The following is a 24,714-nucleotide window of genomic DNA, read 5'->3' on the forward strand; positions in this document are numbered from 1 at the left end:
AGTATAAAACAATTATATTTTTCTTTACAGGTTTACACCTTATAGGCGGCTGGGACAATGTTCTACGCCCATTTTGTCCTGAGCAAGCGTGGGCCGCTGGCCAAAATCTGGCTAGCGGCCCATTGGGATAAGAAGCTAACCAAAGCCCATGTATTCGAGTGTAATCTAGAGAGCAGCGTGGAGAGTATCATCTCACCTAAGGTATCTATTTTACAGTCATCTTGATGTTAATGTTGCTGGTTCAGCAGAGATAAATTACGACAGCACATGATCAATATACAAGAAGTAACTAATATACTGATGCCTTAACCTGAAAAATTCTAAAATGTTAACTCTTTTAATGAAAAATAGTGTGCTCACAATTGTTTTACATGAAGTATGAAATAATCCATGAATACCTGTATTCTAAGAAATAATCTGAGCTTTTCACTCAATTCTTATTTTATAGTTTTGCAAGAAGTGGCCAGGTTTCAAATTTGGTCCTTTGGTTAATAGGTTTTATGCAGAGTATCTTTATCTGAATTATCTTGACGTACCATGTGTATACGTAGAAATTTTTTATGGTGGGAGAGGGAAAGGGAAAAAAACATCTTGTACCTGTCAGCAAGTAGCTTTCAAAGGACTTACGGTAACATTTGAATACGCTTGACATTGAGAGCTATTGAAATAAAGAATGATTGATTATTTAAATATTCTTTCTTGTCCTTTATGTTCAAAGGGTTGGAAAATGTAGTCGATAGCTACACAATAACATTACTTGCTGAGTACAGTTTTCTCCGGGCTAGGCCCTAAGTTGCCTTTGGTGCTTTGCTTGGTATTGGCTACAGCCAACAGAGCAACTGTGAAAGGTGCTGAAGGACACAACCTCAGAGTTAAGGGGGAGAGAATGGAACACTTTCTTCTTACCAGATACCTACTAATCAGAGGGAAGATTCTTCAGGTCTTGTGTTCATGGATGTTTTCGTTTTTAACTCACCTCTAAAAATGGACTGGTTATGTGGCACATTAGTCAAATATAAACCATTTTACTTGACAACAGACATTTGGATGTCTTAGAGAAAAGCTTTTTTATTTTTTAAAAAAAAACTAAAGCTTGTTTCCAAGTATCCATAAACACTTTCTTCAGCTAAACAGATGTTCTGGCTGTCAGTTCAGTGCAGCTAATATGATCTTTACAAGAGTTATAAATATACACAAATATAATAGCTGAATCCTCTATTAATCAGAGCACTGTAGATATGCATGGTGCTTTACAGAACAGGCTGATTCCCTGCCTACAAGAGTTTGTAATTGAAGGGTATGTTTACACTGGCAGAGTTACATCGCTGCTCAGAGAGCACTGAAGGGAAACCACTGTTGTGGGTTCACACTGTCAGCTACTTGTGCAATAGCGTGTTCACACTTGCAGCGCTATTTGGAGCGGTGCACTCTGGCATCTCTTCCTCTTCTGCTGCTAAGAATTGTGGGAAGGCGGAGGGGGTCGCGGGGCATCCTGGGTCCTGTCCCAATGCCCCGTGATGCATTGCTTCGCATTCCAGCAAATTCTGTGCTTCTGTCCGCCTTTGGCACCATCTTTCAACAGTTTGTGTACTGTGCACTCTGCCTCTTCGGTCTTCAGGAATGGATCCTGCACTGCTGACCAATATGCTGCTCGCCCTCACTAACGCATCACAAGTGGCAGTGAAGTTATTCCTTAAATTACAAAGGCAAGAGGAGTTTGACATTAATCTCGCCAAGCGTAGTAGCTACGACATGAGATTGCTGTGACATTCACGGAGGTTCTGACCACAGTGGAACTCCGCTTTTGGGCTCGGGAAACAAGCACTGAGTGGTGGGATCACATCGTCATGCACGTCTGGGATAACGAGCAGTGGCTACAGAACTTTCGGAGAGGAAAGCCACATTCATGGGACTGTGTGATGAGCTTGCCCCAGCCCTGCAGCGCAAGGACACGAGAATGAGAGCTGCCCTGTCTTTGGAGAAGTGCATGGCAATTGCACTGTGGAAGCTGGCTACTCCAGACTGCTACTGATCGGTCACTAACCAGTTCGGAGTGGGAAAGTCGACTGTTGGAGTCGTGTTGATGGAAGTGTGCAGGGCCATTAATCACATCCTGTTCCAAAAGACCATGTTGCCCAGAGTCATGCGTGACATTGTGGATGGCTTTGCGCAAATGGGCTTCCCTAACTGTCGAGGAGCGATAGATGGCCCGCATATTCCAATTCTGACACCAGACCACCTAGCCACCGAGTACATTAATTGGAAGGGGTATTTCTCTATGGTTCTCCAGGCACTTGTGAATCACCGTGGGCATTTCACGGACATTAACACAGGCTGGTCTGGAAAGGTGCATGAGACACGCAACTTTTGGAACACTGGCCTGTTCAGTAAGCTGCAAGCAGGGACTTACTTCCCAGACCAGAAGACCACTGTAGGGGAAGTCAAAATGCCCATTGTGATCCTGGGAGACCCTGCCCTACCCCTTAATGCTGTGGCTTACGAAGCCATACCCGGGGAACCTTGACAGCAGCAAGGAACGGTTCAATAGCAGGCTGAACAAGTGCAGAATGACTGGTGAGTGTGCTTTTGGCCATTTAAAGGCCCACTGGTGCTGTCTATATGGGAGGCTGGACATGGCTGATGACAATATTCCTATGCTTATAGCCACAGTTTGTACGCTCCATAATATTTGTAAAGGGAAGGATGAAAGCTTCACTCAAGGCTGGACTGCGGAGGCTCAGCGCCTGGAGGCTGAATGTGAACAGCCAGAGACCAGGGCTATTAGAGGGGCGTAGTGCAGGGCCATAAGGATCAGGGATGCCTTGAGGCAGCAATTTGAACAGGGTGGATTTGATTTAAATCAAATTGATTTAAGTCACTAGTCAGGAAGACTCGATTTAATCATGGTTTTCTACGTAAAAGTGCATTCTTGTTGGTTGTTATAACCTTAATACATATTCTTCACAACTCGGAGATAGATGTAGGTTTCATTTTTAGAAGGTACACACTTATACATTTTAAAGTGATTTATTTTGAAAACTTCAGATTAGCTTTACAGCTATATCAGAAAATGAATGATTGGTTATTTCATTTACCAAAGGTAATTGAAGCAGATATTTATAAAGTCATTGGGAGGTGAACTATCTCCAATTCAACAGGTTAATCATTAATATTTGAAGGATTTTCTTGCCATGCTGTATTAGGAGGAGAACATCACCAGACAGACATTTAAACTGTTTTATTTAACTAAAACAAGGACATTAAGTGTTCTGGATTTTTTTCTTAAACAGCAAACACATAATATTTTAACAAAACAAGCATATGTCCCTCGCTTCACATTTATCTCCTGACTTCTTCTCCTTGTCCAGATCAATTCTGTCCCCAACAATCTTCTATTCGTTGAACTTTTTGAAACTTTGCACTTTTAGAGAGAGGTAAGGGATTGACTCTGTGTACACAAATTTGCAGAGGGACAATAGAGTTGAGGCCTCTTATTTCTCACGTCTATTTATTTATTTATTAAAAACAATTTTGCTGTTAACAAGCATGTTACCTCTGGAGACACAAATCCACAGTTTGAGAACTGCAAAACTAGGCATCTCTGATGGTATCTTCTAGACTGAGCACTGAGTCCCATTGGGTAGATAGAAAGATTAACCTAAATAATCTATACAGAAGTCCCTGGAACCTCATAAGATTGGGTCCTTAATCCATGAACCATTGGAACTCATTTACAAAACTTTTCTTAAACATTACATAAATATATTGCCTCATACTATAGAATTATAATTTATGATCCCTATTCCATGATGAGATATCTTTGAGCTATAATGATCTTAATTAAAACTATCTTTAGATCAGATTTTTTTGATAAAATGTTTTTTGATGGGAAAACCTATTTAAATTTAAAAAAAATCTAATTTATTTATTTATTTTTTAAATCATTGATTTTTATCCACCCTGAATTTGAAGCTGAAAGCCACTAATATTTGTTGCTATGTTCGGGAGTGCAGTGCTTGTAGTGCTAGCAGGTGATTGTGATTGGTGCAGACGATGCACTGTGAAGGTTTAAGAAAATTGTCTGTTGCTTTGCAGGGCTCTGTTTGCTTTCAATTAACGGAATAACGTTTTACAGCAGCAGTATTGTTTGCAAGACAGAGACCACTGATTCAGTGATTTAAAACACAGCTTCTATTCACATACCTGTCACTAACTGGCTGAACCCACGGAAGCACACATGAGCCACAAGACCCCCAAAGTGATGAGTAACCACAGGGGTAGGGGAAATCAGTGTTCCAGGACCTACTGTACACTGGGCACCTGGCTCTTGGGGAGAGCCAGCACTATAGGGGCGGGCCTTATAATCATTACTCTCCCCGCATTTTCCACAGACTGTTCATTATGGAAGATATCTCGCTGCTGAGGGTGAGCAGGGAATCAAGGGAGGGTCTTCTCCAAAACTGCAGCTTCTGCCTTGGCCCTTATGCAGCTTGCCTGTGTGCAGCAATGGTCCCCAGTGACGGCAGAGTGCAGTGACGGCAGAGTGGCGCGGGAAAGTTACCCTTAATGGGGCAAGAAACAAAGCAGCTCTGCCAAAGAACCTGCAGCCGCGGATTGCCCAGTATGTCCATGAGCGTTTCGTGGAGATCTGAGGCAGATTCCCGTGAAGTATGGGAGTGAATAAACACCCTGTTCCGCCGCTCAGACTGGGCATGTGGTGGTATGCACATCATACAGACACAAGCCTGCTTTCTGCAACCCTCCTGCCCCCAACAACTTGCTTCAGCGATTTCCAAAATCAAAGCCACTTACCGGGGCCTCCTCTCCTGATTGCCCTTCGCCAAGCTCCGACTGATGTGATTGGCTAGCCTCCTCTGGGGTAGAGAAGAGCTCTTGGCTGCGTGCATCTCTGACCTCCGAGTCGTCCTCTGCCTCTGGGTCCCCCTCTACGTCCTCGTCCAAGATTTCCTCCTCCTGACTCAGTCCACTCTCTACTGGCATGCGAGTCACCGAAGTATCCACAGTGGCCTTCGCAGTGGAGGTGGGGTCACCACCGAGTATCGTGTCCAGCTCTTTGTAGAACCAGCAGCTCGTGGGCACAGCACCGGAGCGGCGGTTTCCCTCCGTTGCCTTGTGATAGGAGTTCTGCGGCTCCTTCACTTTGACCATCCACTGCAGTGTGTCCCAGTCACGGCCCCTTTCTGTCATGCATTGTGAAATCTGTCCGTAGGTATCATAATTCCTATGGCTGGAGTGCAGCAGGGACTGGACAGCTTCCTCTCCCCAAAATGCTGATGAGGTCCAGCAGCTCGGCATTGCTCCGAGTAGGAGATTGCCTGATCCGTGGAGCAGGCATGGTCACCTGGAAAGATATGCTGAGACCACTGCACACATTACCGAGCAAACAGAAAGGGGACTTCCAAAATTCCCAAGGAATTTAAGGGTTGGGGCTCACAGTTGGTCACCTGTGGGCAGGGCAGTAGAGTTCAAACCGATGACCAGAGAGGCAAGAACAGGCATTGTGGGACCTCCTGGAGGCCAGTTGCAGTGCTGTAATCGACCAGGTGTCTATATTGGCACAGCGGCGCTGTAGCCTCAGCGCAGAAAGCTGTACGCCACTTGTCGGGGTGGTTTTTTTTTTTAGTGTGCAGAAACTGCGCAGTTTCTGCTATTAAGTGGTTGGCAGTGTGTACACCTTGGGAGTTACACCGCAGAAAGCTGATTTACTGCGCAGAAACTTGCCAGTGTAGACAAGGCCTTAGTTATGACAAGAACCTCATTGACAACCCAGGGAGGAGTCAGAGAAAGGAGAATGAGAACGAAGGTAGTGGAAATGCTCACTCACGGGGGTTATGCATGTGCCTTGAGGCTTGCAAGGATTTTTGTAAGACTTTCAGAGCTAGGCATTCTTAAAATCTGTGTTTGTTTTTTGGGGGGGGGGGGGGTTGTGTGTGTTTTTATCTGATTTCTGGAGGCTTAGAAGAGCTTTTATTATTGTGTGTAATAAAAAGCCTGGGTATCTGTAATAATTCAGTTAAATTGAGGTTAGAAGTTTTAGGACTTATTCTTCCTGGGAAATCTTATTCCACTTATCCGTCAACACAGTTCTCAAACTTCTTCAGATTATGAGCCACTGAAGATATTCTTTCCTGGCCACATCTTTTGACAACCACACTCCTTCCCTGCAGCAAATACAATACTTGGTTACATAGAAAAATAACAGTGAAACCGTTTTAGAGATTTGGCGACAAAAGGAACACAAATTTGTTTTAATGTGATGGGTACAGCTGCTTCTTTGTGCCCTCCCCAACATTTTTAACTGTGCTGTTTTATTTCCTATTTTGGTGTGAAACTCTAGATTTACTATTAGTAAATCTTTCCTCATTGCCTGCAGTCACTTTTAACCTTATTTCTGGTTCAGTGTGCAGTTTAGTTCTGTTCTTTGTTTTGTATTATCATAGAGCCTGGGGCCCCTGTCGTGGACCAGGAGGACCCCATTGTCCACCTATTAAATCTTGGTGATGTCCACAAATTTGAGCAGGATTGAAGGTTAACCAAAGAAACAAAGGCATGAAGGAGCTATACAGGATGCAGTGAGATGGGTTTGGTTTTGTGTGCTGCTTGCTAATTTATTCCAAAGTGACATGTTTCAAACTTAACTTTATTAATTAAAACTGAATGTTTAGGAAATAAAGCATTTGCTGTAATCGCTAGGCATGCTGACTCAATGAATACCCCTTTGTTTGCAAACGTAACAGGCCTTCTCTTCATTTCCCCTAAGCAAAAATAACAAACTAAACCTGCATGCCACTCTATACTAATAGAGTGTGGTAGTTTAAAATATTGGACTTAAAGCTAGGAATTCCCTGAATTCTGATCCTGGCTCTGATGCTGTCTCCCTCGATGGTGTTGGACAGTTTCCCCATGTATAGCATTGGAATACTTAGCTGCATCACACTGTGGGAACTGATTGTAAAGCTTTTTGAACAGCATATGCTATTTTAAGAATTACTATTGTAGATATTTCTTGAAATAGTACAAAGTACAATTAACAAATTGCTGTTCAGATTTAGTTGAAAGGATGGGGTTTGCAAACTACTTCATGTTGATTAATATTGTCTCTGGCAGTATAAAGTTACTTTGAGATGCTGTGCTTTACTGTTTATCCTAAAATTGATGTAAAAGGAGTATATCATAAGAAAAACTCTAGCAAGACTGGCTTGCACTGAGGTTTTTTTCTCCTGTGAAAGTACTGTGTTTTTTTGTTTTTTTGTTTTTAATATAAACAAGATATACCTGTTGCAATCAGTAAATATATTTTTAGGTGAAGATGGCACTTCGAACCTCAGGACATCTCTTATTGGGAGTTGTTAGAATCTACCACAGGAAAGCTAAATACCTTCTTGCAGACTGTAATGAAGCCTTCATTAAGATCAAGATGGCTTTTCGTCCAGGTACTTGTCATGTATCTTAAACACTTTCCCCCACAAGTTACATTACAATATGTAGTGAGACTTAATAAGCATGTATGCCGTTTTACATTCCTGATGCTCCTATTGGAATAAGAGAAGTTTGTGTTACTTTGCATAGGGAAATACCATCTTTCAGATGACTGTCTGAAATTCTGCTTCTTCCCCAGCACTGCTTCAGTTGAGTGTTCTGGACTAAGGTTTCAGCACTCTTGTCAATAAGACCTATTCAGCAGGTGATATGGGGATGTGCTGCTTGTTAAATAGCTGCACATGCAATTGGGAAGCACTGAGGGGAATTTGGAACCAGTGGAGGAGTATCAAGAGGCCATGCAGGCAGGAGGTGAAAAAGGGAAATATAGAAGCAAGTTGTTCAAAGAGATGCTATCTTATAATTATATTCCTTGTGCCTAACGATTTTTTGTCTACAATCGTAAAAGTAATACCTAAGCTACAGTAACTGAAAGGAATTTTTTTTTTTTTTCAGTATGTGTATTTTGATGTCTATTCAGTATCACTGTTTTCCTTAGGATAGTCAGTTTCTCCTATTGTGTGGATGTTTCACACAGCAACAAAGAAAAATAATTTAAGTAGGAGAACGTGATTGTAAAAGCAGAAGAATTGGCAGGGAGACTTGGAGGTGGGGAAGGAGGGAACAAATGTTGTTAATACCTGAAACTACTTTTAACCCAACTTTAAGTTGAGTAACTTAGTTGATTATCTCTGATTTTAGTGTGGGAATTGTAAAAAAAAATTTGCCAATTTGAAATTGTTCAGACGGGACTTCAGTGGAAGCTTCTGGGTGCTCAGTACTTCTGAATCCGGTCTATTTATGTGCCTAAATGTGGCCTTGGGGATTTAACTTTAGGAATCCAGTTTTTTTTACAGTGGCATATTTTTGAAAACTGGCACAAAACAGCTTTAAAAAAATGAGACTTGAAGTATGTAGCATTTTTATTTAGGTTTTTTGGATCTCCCTTTCTGATCCAGAGTCTTAAGTATATGGCCGTGGCTTTCAGTGACATTTCACTGCCTGCTTTATTGCATTTAACTTTCATCTGTAACAAAAACATTTGGAGTGGGATTTTTCAGAATCGTTGAGCATTGGCTTGGTGTTTTCCCACTGAAGTTAATGAAGACAATGGGAGTCTTACCTAAGGGAGCAGAGAGGCCAACACTAAGTGTGTTGAAAAAAAATCCTATCTTTTGTGTAGATACAGAAACTTATGTCTGAGTGTTCTCCTTTTCAGGTGTTGTTGATTTGCCTGAGGAAAATCGAGAGGCTGCCTACAATGCTATCACTTTACCTGAGGAATTTCATGATTTTGACCAGCCACTGCCTGATCTAGAGTAAGCTTACTTTCTCTTACTAAAGTAGGCTTGCTTTTCTGGAGTAGCGATTTCAAATCTAAATTTATCAGTTAACACAAACAATGGCAGATAAGTACCATTTCAAATTGGATACTTAGCCTTTTTAAAAAATGAAATACTTTTTTTGCCTGTGGAACTCCTGAAATGCAAATTGCTATGCCAATATTTATTTGGTTTACAGTTAAATTTAAAATGCATTGTGTAAATTGAGAAATAAGTCACAATATGTTCCAAGTTATTTACGCTTTCCTAACCATTTACCTTAACGCTCTTTGCTGTGCATTATATAAATTTAAACTCTTGCTGAATGTAGATAATGTAACCGCTGAATTTCATAAGTACTTTTTGGAGCTTGTTATTCCAAAATTAACCTTAGAGCCACAAGAGGCACAGTATATCTGTAGCTTTTCTTTATTCCTAGCTTTCTAGAAGCTGATCACAATTTCTATTGCCTCACTCTTAGTATATCCTAAAGTCATATTTGTTGTTTGTTACATTTTTTAGGGTTGTCTTCATGACTGTATTTATACAAGTGCACAATATATTTCTATAGACAGGCTTCATAATAAAACAATAGTCTGTTAAGTAACCTGTAAATTGTTTTAAATTGAACAAATATAATCAAGGAAAGTCTTTTAAAACTGTATGTTCTTTTTATTTAAGCGATATTGATGTGGCTCAACAATTCAGTTTGAACCAGAGTAGAGTGGAAGAAATTACAATGAGAGAAGAAGTGGGCAACATCAGTATTCTTCAGGATAATGACTTTGGTAAAATGCTTTAATATTTTTAATATATGTACTAAGTTAGGTTTTGCTGGCTCTTGGACTGAAATGAAAGTTTCACAAATCTTGTGGAAATCCTACAAAATGGGTTAATTAGCACTGTGAGAATTTTACATGAAATATCACTTAGATGTGTTAGTCAAATGTTTTTACAAGAGTGAATACCCTCATTATAGGATGAGTTTTCCAAAAATCTGTCATCTAATAGCCAAAAAAATTGTTGCTGCTTGTAAAGAAGCAACAATAACCATTTGTCAGGTGGATTAATGCTTAAGTGAATATATGAAATGTTAATTTTCTCTTTAAATGTGGGAGTCTAAATTCATTAGCCAGCAGCTCTTTTCTACCGATTTTCATTGCATTCAGAAATAACTTTTTGACCCCTTATAACTTTTTCTTAGTGGCGGGGCAATTGCAATGATGAAAGTGGTATTCTGAGATTTTTTGTTTCAATATCTCTTGGTGTATCGTTGTACAGAGTGCTTTAGAACTGATAAAAATGTATATGAATATCCTAAAATTGTTTTCTGTGCTCCAAGCTTGTTTAATATTATCCATAAAATAGGAATCTGTTAATCAGTTGTCTACACATGGGATTAATAGACCTCTCTGGTATTAATCTGTTTTTGGGTGTGCATTAAACACAAACTTAGCACTTAGGAAGCTTTTTCTTTGAATAGATCCAATGGACGTCTCTAAACTGAGTATTTTAAATATTTTGGTGCAGTACTGAAGCCATTCTCAATAGGTATGCTTAGAATATATTTTCTACATAAGAAAGATAACTTCAGGAGGAGGACAAGAGAGGAAGTTGTTTTGAACAAACCTATGAAATTAAAACAGCACTGAAGAAAGTGTCTTCAATGTGTCCACCATTAACTCTGCATTTAAAAAAGTAATTAATAGATAAATTGTAAAACAGTTGAAAACTATAGAAACATAACTGCATTTTGGTGAACAGAAATAACTCTAAAACTTACTGAGAAATTACAATTATAGGACAAAATTATCTACTGGGTCCATTTTTTCATAGATTAAGTGAAGTGATTAATGATCTGCTTGTTGGTTTGCTTAAACCTAAATTCTTTATCTGTTTGGCTAAAATTATATTCTTGCAGGAGATTTTGGAATGGATGATCGTGAGATGATGAGAGAAGGTAGTGCATTTGAGGATGACATGCTAGTGAGTACCAGTGCGTCCAATCTTTTACTGGAGCCTGAACAGAGCACCAGTCATCTTAATGAGAAAGCTAACCACTTGGAATATGAAGACCAATACAAGGATGACAATTTTGGAGAAGGAAATGATGGAGGAATATTGGGTATGTTTGAGAAATTTGTGTAGCAACTGGATTTTATTAACTGTCCCTTGTCTTCTGTCTAAATTGTAAGCTGTCTGGGGGCAAGGGCCATGTTTTGTTGTTGTTTGTACAGTGCCTAATAATAATTATCCTGATAAACATTTCATTTTATTTTAAAATACGCAGTTTGAATTAAATCACTTTCCAAATTCAAGGCACTCCACTGTACATGTGAGGCGTGGAAGAGAAACTAGTATGTGAATCTTCTGGCCCATTGAAACTCCCTTGGGAGGGATTAAATTTATACAATGAGACTGTTAAGTGTTGGATCCTTTTTAGTATGAGCCCTGAACTTTAAAAACCCTGTGGAATTCTTGCATGATAGACTTAAGCTTTGCATGCAACATGCAAACATTATGTATAATTGGGTAGTCAGAACATAGCGTACTAATAAAACAGACACAAGTGTGATAACTAACTTGACTTAGATTCATAGATTCTAGGACTGGAAGGGACCTCGAGAGGTCATCGAGTCCAGTCCCCTGCCCGCATGGCAGGACCAAATACTGTCTAGACCATCCCTGATAGACATTTATCTAACCTACTCTTAAATATCTCCAGAGATGGAGATTCCACAACCTCCCTAGGCAATTTATTCCAGTGTTTAACCACCCTGACAGTTAGGAACTTTTTCCTAATGTCCAACCTAGACCTCCCTTGCTGCAGTTTAAGCCCATTGCTTCTTGTTCTATCCTCAGAGGCTAAGGTGAACAAGTTTTCTCCCTCCTCCTTATGACACCCTTTTAGATACCTGAAAACTGCTATCATGTCCCCTCTCAGTCTTCTCTTTTCCAAACTAAACAAACCCAATTCTTTCAGCCTTCCTTCATAGGTCATGTTCTCAAGACCTTTAATCATTCTTGTTGCTCTTCTCTGGACCCTTTCCAATTTCTCCACATCTTTCTTGAAATGCGGTGCCCAGAACTGGACACAATACTCCAGCTGAGGCCTAACCAGAGCAGAGTAGAGCGGAAGAATGACTTCTCGTGTCTTGCTCACAACACACCTGTTAATACATCCCAGAATCATGTTTGCTTTTTTTTGCAACAGCATCACACTGTTGACTCATATTTAGCTTGTGGTCCACTATAACCCCTAGATCCCTTTCTGCCGTACTCCTTCCTAGACAGTCTCTTCCCATTCTGTATGTGTGAAACTGATTTTTTCTTCCTAAGTGGAGCACTTTGCATTTGTCTTTGTTAAACTTCATCCTGTTTAACTCAGACCATTTCTCCAATTTGTCCAGATCATTTTGAATTATGACCCTGTCCTCCAAAGCAGTTGCAATCCCTCCCAGTTTGGTATCATCCGCAAACTTAATAAGCGTACTTTCTATGCCAATATCTAAGTCGTTAATGAAGATATTGAACAGAGCCGGTCCCAAAACAGACCCCTGCGGAACCCCACTCGATATTGTTTGTTTGCTGGATTTCACTAAAAAAAAAAAAACACATTTTTTCCTTTGGAGCATGACTGCTGCAAAAAAAATTCAGATCGTTTGTGTATCTTTAGTCCTTCAGTTTTCCATGCTGTTATAAGTGTACAACATTTTGATTACTTGGGGTTTTTTGGTTTGTTTATGCACTCTACCACAACTGATTCTTCTGTTGCTATTTCAGATGACAAACTTCTTAGTAATAATGATGGAGGCATCTTTGATGACCCACCTGCTCTCTCAGAAGGTGGGGTAATGATGCCAGAACAGCCTCCCCATGATGATCTGGATGATGATGATAACGTATCAAGTGAGTATTTAATCTAGGACTAAGTTTCATTTTTAAAACTATCACTAGGAATTGTTTAGTTTCATAATAAAACACGTTGTGGACTGAAGTTTATAAAAGCTTGTGTTGAACCTGTTGATATATTGTGCTGTTTTCTTTGTGTTCCAACTTAGTCCAAGATGTTTAACTTTTGTTTTGTTTGGTAGTGGGTGGACCAGACAGCCCAGACTCAGTAGATCCAGTTGAACCGTTACCAACTATGACTGATCAAACAACACTGGTTCCAAATGAAGAAGAAGCTTTTGCTTTGGAGCCTATTGACATCACTGGTAAGTAAGCCATTTGAGAACACTTTAATTGAAATATTTGAGACCTTTTGATCTAGGAAAACCTTGAGTTAGTGGAGTAGAAATGAATCTCTTGGTATTATTGCTAACTCAGTTTAGTGGTGTGTGTCCCATTTTCTTTTCAGAACATGGGATTTTGTCTTGCTTTCCCAAGAAATTCACTACCAGCTTTCTTGCTTGGAGCATATACAGTGCAGTTGCACATATTGGAATATCAACCTTGCTTAGTCCCTTGCTAAGGCAGAACCTGAAGTTTTTTGTCTAGTTATCTAATGTCTGATTTAACATAACAGTTATGTTCTTACTGAAACAAATTAAAATCTGCATACTAAAATTATATTTAGGACATAGCTGTCTGCAGTGTGTAAGAAGCAACTCATGCTGACGTGAAGGAAAATAAATATCGTTAGTCTAATTTTAGTTCAGTTATTACTAAAACAAATACTTGGTTGTTTGGTCAAAATGGATAGTAGCATGGTTGAGTTGCTAGCAAAATGACTGGTATTTACTTGTTTACAGTACGTGTAACATTAAAAGCTAATCATATCAGTTTACATCTTAAAAGTACTGTACAAATATTTAGTGCTGCCACCAAATAGGTTAAGAAATTTTACTACACCTCTACCCCGATATAACGCTGTCCTCGGGAGCCAAAAAATCTTACCGCATTATAGGTGAAACCGCGTTATATCGAACTTGCTTTGATCTGCTGGAGTGCGCAGCCCCGCCCCCCCCACCCCCCCGGAGCATTGCTTTACCGCGTTATATCCGAATTCGTGTAATATTGGGTTGCGTTATATCGGGGTAGAGGTGTATCTTAAATTTAGGGAATTCTTAGGCAGTATATTTACTTGGAGCCTGTAGGATTTTTACTGTAACATAGTATCAAGTCTGTTTCCCTCTCTCTTGTCTTCAACAGTCAAGGAAACCAAAGCAAAGAGGAAGAGAAAGCTGATTGTAGACAGCGTGAAAGAGCTGGATAGCAAGACTATTAGAGCCCAATTAAGTGACTACTCTGATATTGTCACTACTTTGGACTTAGCACCTCCCACTAAGAAATTGATGATGTGGAAAGAGACGGGAGGAGTTGAAAAACTTTTCTCTCTGCCTGCTCAGCCTTTGTGGAACAACAGACTATTGAAGGTAATACAGATTTCTGAAGGTTTATTTTTAAATGAATTATATTAAGAACTGATCATGTGGGTGAGGCTGAAAGCTTATATAGCAAGCAAAAATGTGCATTAGCAGCATCTGATAAATAGTACATTTTTGAAAACTTGCTTCAACTGAAAACAAACTTCTGGAGTCTGCATGTAGTTCAGTCACTGATATGTAGGCTGGGAAGGATTAGATTTTTTTTAAACAGTAAATGTCGATCAGTAGTGGTTTTCACCACCCACACAAGCCAAGGAAAAAATATTTTCATCTGATTGAAATTTGAAGATAGTGAAAGTAAGAAAAGTGTTGTGTGACCACTTAGTTTGATTTAAGGCTATTTACTTTGTCTGTTTTGACATATTCCGACAATTTGATTTAACTATTATGAATCTTTACCTTTTTGACTGTCAGCATTTACTTTCATTAAATAGTTATTGTCTGACCACTACATTTTTGCACAACTATGAAAAATTTAAATCGATAAAATTTTAAAAATGCTTTAAAAGAAACATCTGTATTAGTTGAAGCTATTAAAAAAAAAAAAAAAATGGATTCGGCCAAGCCTGCTGATATGTAACAATTCTTAAACATTCAGGGAAAGAAGCTTTTTAAAACAAGGGCACATAACGAGAAGTCCATCTCTGAAACAAATATAATATGAAAAATTTATGTGTTAACTACAGATCAGAGAACTACTAGTCTACAGGAGTGATTGTTTTTTCTTATAGCTTTTTACTCGCTGTCTTACACCTCTTGTACCAGAAGACCTCAGAAAGAGGAGGAAAGGTGGAGAAGCTGATAACTTGGATGAGTTCCTTAAAGACTTTGAAAACCCGGAGGTGCCCAGAGAGGAACCGCAGCAGCAGCAGCAACAGCGAGATGTTATTGGTTTGTAACTCGTTAAACAACATGCTCTACTTCCTTTCAAAGCTTAATTTTTATTTGGACTTGTGCTTTATATTAAATTACTAGAGGGGAAACATTTACTTAGGTTATAAAGCACAGGGCTTTGTAATTACTCGTATAACTTGCTACAGTTAGTAACTCCTTTCATCATAGAATCATAGAATATCAGGGTTGGAAGGGACCTCAGGAGGTCATCTAGTCCAACCCCCTGCTCAAAGCAGGACCAATTCCCAACTAAATCATCCCAGCCAGGGCTTTGTCAAGCTGGGCCTTAAAAACCTCCAAGGAAGGAGACTCCACCACCTCCCTAGGTAGATCTCTTTGCTAAATATAGCAGACTTACATGAGACAGCTGTGTCCAGTGGATTAAATGGGCACTGAGGGCTGGTCTGCACATACATTTCCACTGATTTAACTAAATTGACTTTTGCGTCAATTTAATTAAATCAGTACAAAAACTGTGTGAGTATGAAAATATGGACCTAATTGTTGTAAACTCTGGAGGTGCTGTGAGTTGATTGGTGTGAGTTTAAGAAGTGACATGATGAGTGTGAGTTTAAGAAGTGATGATATATAAACTACTTATATACAATGAAATCAAAATACCTATTTATAAAATGTATTGAATATCACAAAATATAGATGAACCTATCTTGGAAGAGCCAAGCCGCCTACAGGAATCAATGATGGAAGGCAGCAGAACCAACTTGGATGAATCTGTCATGCCACCCCCACCACCTCAAACAGGCGTGAAACGCAAGGCTCAGCAAGTGGATCCAGAGCCTGTATTACCTGTGAGTAAGATTACAGTGAAGATGTGAGTTACACAGGAGTGGTGACTATATGCTCTGCAAAGAAAGCCTATTGCATCCCTTTATCTAGAAATAGATAACGTTCTCTGGTGGGTAGGAAATGGTGTTAGTCTCTGCTACAAATCCTGAAAGTAATTCTCCCAACCCCCACCCCACAGAAACATATCAAGGTGGTTCTGGGACTGTGTCCTACAGAATTTGAGTAAAAATAAAACCAGCCCCAAAACAGGTCATGGTAAAAAGGTCTATAAGGGAAAAGCTGGTGCTATGCTATGCTAAGCCCTTACATTTAAAGGAAAGAGAATGTCCCGATGCATTTACAACAAGGAGTCTGGTGGCACCTTAAAGACTAACAGATTTATTTGGGCATAAGCTTTCATGGGTAAAAACCTCACTTCTTCAGATACATAGGCTATGTATCTGAAGAAGTGAGGTTTTTACCCATGAAAGCTTATGCCCAAATAAATCTGTTAGTCTTTAAGGTGCCACCAGACTCCTTGTTGTTTTTGTAGATACAGACTAACACGGCTACCCCCTGATACTTGACACCAATGCATTTAACATGTTTGCAATACCTCTTACAATGAGAGTTGCTTCTATAACCACTCAATAGATGATGTAATTTAACGCAGGTTTCGCCAAGATATAATTCAGTGCAACACACAGTTATGTTATTGCTTGTGCTCCTGTCTATCTTGGTGTAAAGAATTGCTTGTTGGCAGACTATTTTGGCAAGAAAAACCTCAGTTGTCTGTCTTCACCCTTCATTTATAAGGATGGGGACCAGTTAATAACTTGGGTACCTCTGCTTCAGTGTTTAGCAAGCAGTGTGTTTCCAGTTCTCCACGATCTGTGGGGAATGGGGTCTTCAGTACCCTATTTGTAAGTCACTTCTGAAAATATTAGCTAGTGCCTTCATACCAATGTCCTCACTCTTGTCCCACAGAGGATGCCACCGTAGTTTTTAATGCATTGAAGAGGCATTTCCCCAATAAGTTGACAATGGGGTTTATACAGCAATGCATCTGGCTATCTGGGGGGGGGGGGGGGGGGGGTCTTAAAGCTATCTCTCATCCAAAGTACACCATATTTCTCTGTAGTAAGCTCAGTTCCCAGGGTGATGTACTAAACCAACTTCTTGGGAAACAGACTTGTGTTACTAATATTTTATTAGAATTTCTAGGTTTAATGGAATCTAAGATTAAACAGGTACTTACGGGGAGCTAAGGAAAATAAATGTGTTGTATTTCTTTGCAAAGAACACTTGGATTATTTGTAGCAAGTGTCTGAAAATTAGAAACTTGGATTAAGTTTAATTATGTGGGATTATAAAGATGCCAAATTGTATCTTTTTAAGATTTTCAGTCCTAAAAGTTCCAGGAGCTGAAATCTTCATGTTAACTCCCATTTAACTTTAATGTCTCGTGTGTTCTCAAAGCCTCAGCCATTACAACAGTTGGAAATGCCACCTGTAGAAATGCCTCCAGAAGAGCCTCAAAATATCTGCCAACTAATACCAGAGCTGGAACTTTTGCCAGAAAAAGAGAAGGAGAAGGAAAAAGAGAAGGAAGAGGAAGAAGAGGAGGAGGTAGGCATGAGCTCTTAAGGATCAGTCTATAGATTTGACACAGGAAGTACTCGGTGGGGTTCCTGAAAATATTTTTACTGCCATCTCTTTACTTGTGACATCCATTAAACTAAGTGTTTCAGCTAAGGAAGCATTTTCTGGTTACTTGGGGAGTGAGACAGACAAAGGGTAGAACTTTGAGATATGGAGAACACTCCTGATTGCATGCTTGACTTGATGAGCTGCTCAACTGATTGGAGAGGTATTGGCCATACTTAACATACAGTTAACAGCTATACGTGTTACATTTTGAACTTCAAGGGGTGTTATCAGATTTTAAATGTTGATCAATTTTGTAAAAACAAGCTTTACAAAAAAAGTTTAAGATCAAATGAAACGTTTTCACAAATCTAAAATTCTTACGTAGAATTTTAAGCACTCTGTTGTGGCGTTTGAAACACACATGTTACATAATTATGGTCCTGAAACTGACTTAAATGATTTCCATTGCACAAGCTGAGAGAAATTTAAAAGTAAATAGAGTATAAGTGACCAATTAAATTCATTCTTAGACTGTAAATTCTTTGGAACAAAGATTGTAACTTATGTGTTTGAAAAGGATCCCTGATCTTGATGTGGCCTCTTGAGTGCTAATGTATGGCCTAGGTGAAGATACTTCTTTGCAGTGTAGATTTTAAACTGACAATATTGTGTATGTAGCACTGTGGTCATGTAAAAAGCCATGTGCATGCACTGAGGAATAATGTACATATAATTTAGTGCAGTACAATGCAAAGGATCAGACAGGCACCAAAACATAGTTTTGAAAACCCATAACTATCACATCAGAGTTCTAGAAATAAGGACGTCTCCTTAAGCTTGCAATTCCTGAGTTTGCCAATTGGCAGTGGCTTTTTTTGCTTAAATACAGTGATGGTGGGACAGTAGGAAAGCCACAAATCAGCCTGTAAATTAGTTTTCATCCTGCTTTGAACAGTATTAATTGAAGCAAAAGGAAATTAAATATTTGAAGAATACTAAAGCAGATGGGATTTGGCTTGCAATCTTACCTAGCATTTTCAGTGTTTCAGAAAGTGCTTCTTTTTGGAATGTAGAACATTTCCTTTAAAAGTTGAGCTTACTCTCCATAAGGAGAGGTGGGATGCTCTTGTAGATGAAGTGCAGGAATGGGCATTGAGAGAGATAAATTCTAGTCTCAATGGTGCCACAGATTTCCTCTGTAGCTTTGAGCAAATCACTTTTCTATGCCTGTTTCATGGGACTCCAAGAATCTGAACGTCTACATGACAATTCTGCAGCAAAAGCCCGCATCACTGGACACGGGTCAGCCTCAGGTGTTTAATTGCTATGTAAACGTACCTTTAACATACAATAAGGGCAGGCAAGTAGCCTTTTGTCAATTATTTTTAGTCCCACTGGGATATCCAGTTTCCTTGTATGTGTTGCCATTCTTCTTCATTCCTTGTAAGTCAAGCCATCGTGACCTTCCAGCTAATTCTTGATTGGCTTGAGGAGTGCTGTAAACAACTGTAGAAGCATGGATTTCATTTCACAATTTGTGTGTAAATATTAACCTAAGCCTACAGGTGTTTTTAAGTGTGAATTTTTTGTCGGTTGCAGGAAGAAGATGGTACGGGGGGTGATCAAGATCAAGAAGAAAGAAGATGGAATAAGAGAACTCAGCAGATGCTTCATGGTCTTCAGGTACATATAGCACTTATCTTTACAATTACTTCTTGAACCAGTTTAGCGTGTTTTGACCAATGAAGAGGTCAAGTAAAAGCTAGGCTGACAGTAGACACCACATACCTGACTGATACTTTAAAGGTTTGATTTTGAAACGAGCATAGAAAAAGTGTAGACTGTGATTAGGTAAATCATTGAAAGCACTCTCTAAAAGTAAACATGTGTATTCATATATTATGCAATAGAGGGACAGTTGAGCGAGATACTTGTAGAACACTGACAGGTCCTACCTTTGGGTCTGTACTTCGGCTTGCAGTAAAGGCAGGAACTCCAAAAACTCTTAATTCCTAATTGTTTTCTGAGCAACACATACCAGCTCCTGCAATGGAACCGAGGCACCTCCAGTTCTTTCAGCTGCCTGCAGACCGCATTCGGAACTCCTAACCTTCATTAGCAAATATCTCAAGTTATGGAATCACTCTTGACCACTTCCACAAAGAGAAGCAGTACTCAGTGAAATTGGCCAAAAACCATATGAACACAGCTCAGCATTGAAAAGATGATTCACACCCAATCATATATACTAGAAACAGCTGTACTTCCTACCATTATCACATACTTCAGACACATACATGGCTGAGATCCTGACCTTCATTCTGCTGTTGAACAGAAGCTTGAGCGACTGTCTGAGGGAACCTTTTGAAGAACTTGTATCCCTGAAGTTGGTCTTGATTCAGAGAGTCAAGTCACTGTATTCTATATCAGTTTGCAGAAAAACAAAATCATTCCTGCTGTCTCAGGAAACCCTACAAGTGTGGGATAAAGCCATGTGTCAAGATGTTGTTACACTTAACTGACAGTGAATTTGTATGAATTCTACCTGAATCTGGAGCACATGGATCAGATGGATCTTGAGTAGGACATAAGAGTTCTGTTCCTGTCTCTGAACAACAAAATACTGGTTCCACACAAAGCACCAGGAAAAGACTGCACTGGAGAGTCTCTTAAAAGCTATGGAAGAAATTCACATATGACTTTACTACTGTCTCATAGCAAAATCTCTCTGAGAAAGTTCATGAGAAGCACACATTCTCAGTCCTCCTGGTTAAAATAAATATGATTCTCAACGTTGTTGGGGAGGTCAGTAAATAAGTTTGAACTGAACTCCCAGAATCAAATCACCGTGCTACATCTCAGTCTAGAAGCCATCTCTTTGTAGGCATAATTCTTGGTGGGGGGAGGGGGAATTCTGATCAGTTGTCTGAACCTTAGCTGCTTGACATGAGCACTAGTTTGCATTTGGGCATAAGACTGCACAAATTTGAGCAGAAAATTGTTGCGATCTGATACAAAAAAGGCTCCCTGCACACATTACTTGATCTCTTTGACCTGTCAGTCTGGATTCCTTTTTCCCTCAGTTTATTTGACAGCTCTTTTATCTTCAGTGTCTGTAGAAATTACCCACTTTCTCAATATTTGTTTGAGGGAGAGGGGATTGGAGCATTTATAATACCCTATTTAAAAGCCTGCCTGTCCTGTGCAATATTAATGTGGCTTTAGCTGCTGATAAAAGCTCCTTTTGGTGTCACATTGAACCTGTGAGCTCACTTCATACATGGAAGTTTTAGTTGATATCGCTGATTTCTCATTCTGCAAATTGAACGTCAGTGATCTGTCTTAACTAAATTCTTCACAGATGAAGCTGGTGTTCAGAAGCATCCTAACTTCCTTCTGAATACAATACCAGAGTTCCACCTTAGGGCTTATCTGATATAAATTGAATCAATTTAACTAAAGAAATAAAATTAATTTAGTTAAACTCATGCAAACCCCTTTGTGGATACTTCTGTTTTGGTTTGACTATCCATGGATCTTTTCCCATCCAATAGACTTTGTAAGGCAGACTGTTCTCTACATGTACATCTACTAACGGTAATTTATGTTCTTCAGAAGCTGTCACTTGTCATTACAAAAGTGTTGTTGGCTAGGAGAATCTCAATTCTCCTGAACCCTAGCAATTTTGAAAAAAGGAGTGATTTGGGATGCTCTCACCAAATAGGTGTCTGATTTTTTTCAAAAGTACCCACTGTTGGAAAATCAAGCCCCCTTAAAAAAATCTCAAGTTGAGCATCCAAAAATCCAGGCACCCAAAATCTCTAGTCATTTCTGAAAATCTTGTCCTTTACTTTATTACTGTAATATGCCTCTTCTCCCAAATACTTACCGAATCACAGGCAAGCATATGGCTTTAAGTGGCTTGGGATTCTACCAAGGGATTGAAGTTACTTTGATCTCACGTGTATTGTTATATCTGTCTCTAATTGTTCTTTCTGGCAGAACTAGTGGCGCATCTATCACAGGTGTGCTCCCTGCTCAAATGGGGATTACTTTGAGAGCCAGTGTATCCTGAGTTGGGGGAGAATAATTATAATATGGAGATATACCTATCTCATAGAACTGGAAGGGACCCTGAAAGGTCATCAAGTCCAGCCCCCTGCCTTCACTAGCAGGACCAAGTATTGATTTTGCCCCAGATCCCTAAGTGGCCCCCTCAAGGATTGAACTCACAACCCTGGGTTTAGCAGGCCAATGTTCAAACGACTGAGCTATCCCTCCCCCTAAAATGAATGGCAGGCACTGTTTCCTGTGGGATCTGTTGGATTTTGCAATGTGACAGTCTCCCAGGCAGAGGAAGGAGACATTTAAAGCTGGTACATGCATTAGAATTATAGAATATCAGGGTTGGAAGGGACCTCAGAAGGTCATCTAGTCCAACCCCCTGCTCAAAGCAGGACCCAATCCCCAGACAGGTTTTTGCCCCAGATTCCTAAATGGCCCCCTCAAGGATTGAACGTACAACCCTGGGTTTAGCATGCCAAGGCTCAAACCACTAAGCTACAAGGAGAAAGAATAGTCACTTGCCCCAGCAGCTGTGGATGACATTAAGTGGAACCTCAAATCCTGAATACAGCTGCCCCTTCCTGCTGATTAAAACATCCTGCACCCATTAGTGATGAGTATCTTGACACCAAACCCACAGCTGCCAAAACGCTTTGAGCTTTTGCAATATATGACTTCTGTACTAATCAGTGTTGATCATAATTGGGTATGTAGAATTTTGGGGGATTTGTTTATGGTATCAACCAACTTTTGTGTGTGTTTGTTTTTTTCCAGAGGGCTCTTGCTAAGACTGGAGCAGAATCTATCAGTTTGCTTGAGCTGTGCAGAAATACAAACCGAAAACAAGCGGCAGCAAAATTCTACAGTTTCTTGGTACTCAAAAAGCAGCAAGCTATAGAGCTGACACAAGAAGAGCCCTACAGCGACATCATTGCAACACCTGGTCCCAGATTCCATATTATTTGAATGGTTAGATACATCATAGCTAGTGTTAATTTCACTAGTGCATATGTATTGCCCCATGTGTAGGGCCCACAAGACCATTGGAGAAAATTTTAGATTTTAATTGTCTGTACAAAGTCCTTGGTTTTCTTTTGGTTTTGGTTCTTGTATTTTAAATTTACCACTTTCATTTTTAGTGACACTGCTGGGGTGGATGGCTTGAGTTCCAACTGCAAAAACAAGACAAGCAATTCAAGGACCCAGATAAAGATTGTTTGATTCAGAGCAGATGTGTGCAATATTGGTGCATGTAATGTTGAGTGACAATGAAAATGTCTTACTATAATTTGACTAGCTTAATTCAGTAATGATATTTTTAACCTACACAAGTAAACCTGAAAAGCCAACCTATTGTCTGATTAAAAACTTTGCCAAACTTGTCTAATATGTTCTGTCTGCTTCTCATAGTAATGAATTTTTCCTTCCCTAGATTTCTGTGTCTATTTTCTTCCTGGGTACCATGGGTCTCTTGCAGCTGCCAATGTGAATGGTAGTGCCTGGCATGTGAACTTTGCTTTGTCATTTTTGCAGTAGGATTTTGTAGCCCTTGATGCTAAAGGAAAACAGATGTCTATGGAAAGCACTTCTTATAACTGATCTTACTTATGCAGGAGGACAGAGCATGTGTAAAACATCTTGGACAAAACATTCCTTTTCATTTATCACCTCATTGCGGTCCACTACTGATAATGGCTAGCTACTGTTAATAGGCAGCAAATAATTCTAGTAATTTCATTTAAAACTTAAAATATCAATATGCTTTAGGTTTGATCGAGCTGTACATAAACCCCAAACTTTTTTAAAGAACAGACTTCTGGATTGTATATTTTCTGACATTAAGCAGGCCTATGAAGATGAGCATAAGAGAAGTTGAACAGATTGCATTTGTAAAATATTGAATTAAATCAAGACACAACCTGTACTGAAAGGACAGCAAACTAAACATATAGTACAAGCAGACAGTTACACTTAAAGCAAATGTTGCTGTGTAAAGTGTATTAATGGCTCTTCAGATATATTTATAGTTTTAGTATCGATTTTCCAATAATGCACACTCCTCTGTTCAGAACATTTTAACAGCTTTGCAAAATAAGTCCTATTGGGTTTTATTATAAAGAATAAAAGCTTTACTGTTAGGACCAGATAGTATCAGAAATTATGTGAATATGTTGATTATGGAAACACGTCTTAACTTTTTTAGGGCAAAATTATTCACACTGAAAGTTCTGGTTTTAATGTTGGCACTTTTGTGAAATGATTCTCTTTTGGGACTCTGAAATTTCAGTGTATACTCACGTGTAAAATTATGTGAATGTTTTAAAAATTTGAGACTACATAATGACCGTGTTTTAATAATTGTTGAAAAAGTAAATTGTATAAAATAGTTACTGCAGCTTTATTTTCAACATAATGTGCCTGTAAAACCATGATTTTCCCCTTTGTAAAAAGACATTGTAGATAACTTGAGTGTTTAATTATAGAAAGGTCATTAGTTTCTTGTTACACATTTTGTTAGTCTGTTTTTTGTTGCTTTTCAAGGTTGATATTCTTGAAAATAGGTGATGCTGTATGTATAACTTTTCTAATAAAAATTGTTACAAGCTGTTATGTACTGGTGCTATATCCTGTTTGAATACCTTTGTGACATGTTGCTTATTTTGGTATTAGGAGGAGAAGTTAATTCTTTAAAAAGATTCTTAAAAACTCCCTCAAACATATAAATACTTTTTGCCATTAGGAAGGAACACTTTAAATCAGAGGTGGGCAAACTACGGGCCGCGGGACCGTCCTGTCTGGCCCCAGAGCTCCTGGCCCGGGAGGCTAGCCCCTGGCCCCTCCCCCGCAGCCTCAGCTCACTGCACCGCCGGCGCAATGCTCTGGGCGGCGGAGCAGTGAGCTCCTGGGGCAGCGCAGCTGCAGAGCCCGGCCTGACCTGGTGCTCTGTGCTGCGCAGCTGCCTGTCGTGGTGCAGCCGCGCCACCAGCCACCCGTGCTCCAGGCAGTGCGGTAAGAGGGCAGAGAGCTGGAGGGGTTGGATAGAGGGCAGGGGAGTTCGGGGTGGTGGGAGCAGGGGTCCCGGGGGGGCAGTCAGGAAGGAGAGATGG

At 39.7% G+C, this 24,714-nt stretch overlaps 1 protein-coding gene across 2 annotated transcripts in view; it reads left to right on the forward strand.

Moving 5' to 3' along the window:
* Nucleotides 1-24,217, forward strand: part of RAD21 (RAD21 cohesin complex component) — a 35,935-nt gene extending 11,718 nt beyond the window's left edge. The window contains exons 2-14 of one of the 2 annotated variants that reach the window (XM_065397798.1): nt 31-201; nt 7,325-7,454; nt 8,720-8,819; nt 9,504-9,610; nt 10,744-10,947; nt 12,606-12,731; nt 12,917-13,039; nt 13,977-14,200; nt 14,944-15,103; nt 15,764-15,915; nt 17,372-17,521; nt 19,142-19,225; nt 22,382-24,217. In XM_065397798.1, the coding sequence (XP_065253870.1) occupies nt 58-201; nt 7,325-7,454; nt 8,720-8,819; nt 9,504-9,610; nt 10,744-10,947; nt 12,606-12,731; nt 12,917-13,039; nt 13,977-14,200; nt 14,944-15,103; nt 15,764-15,915; nt 17,372-17,521; nt 19,142-19,225; nt 22,382-22,573 (1,896 nt within the window). In that variant the 5' untranslated portion in view covers nt 31-57 and the 3' untranslated portion in view covers nt 22,574-24,217. The remainder of the gene's footprint in view (nt 1-30; nt 202-7,324; nt 7,455-8,719; nt 8,820-9,503; nt 9,611-10,743; nt 10,948-12,605; nt 12,732-12,916; nt 13,040-13,976; nt 14,201-14,943; nt 15,104-15,763; nt 15,916-17,371; nt 17,522-19,141; nt 19,226-22,381) is intronic. The other variant, XM_065397799.1, reaches the window with a different exon arrangement.
* The last annotated feature ends 497 nt before the right edge of the window (nt 24,218-24,714 follow it).

This window comes from Emys orbicularis, chromosome 2 (genome assembly GCF_028017835.1).
Source record: "Emys orbicularis isolate rEmyOrb1 chromosome 2, rEmyOrb1.hap1, whole genome shotgun sequence".
NCBI classification, from domain to species: domain Eukaryota; kingdom Metazoa; phylum Chordata; order Testudines; family Emydidae; genus Emys; species Emys orbicularis.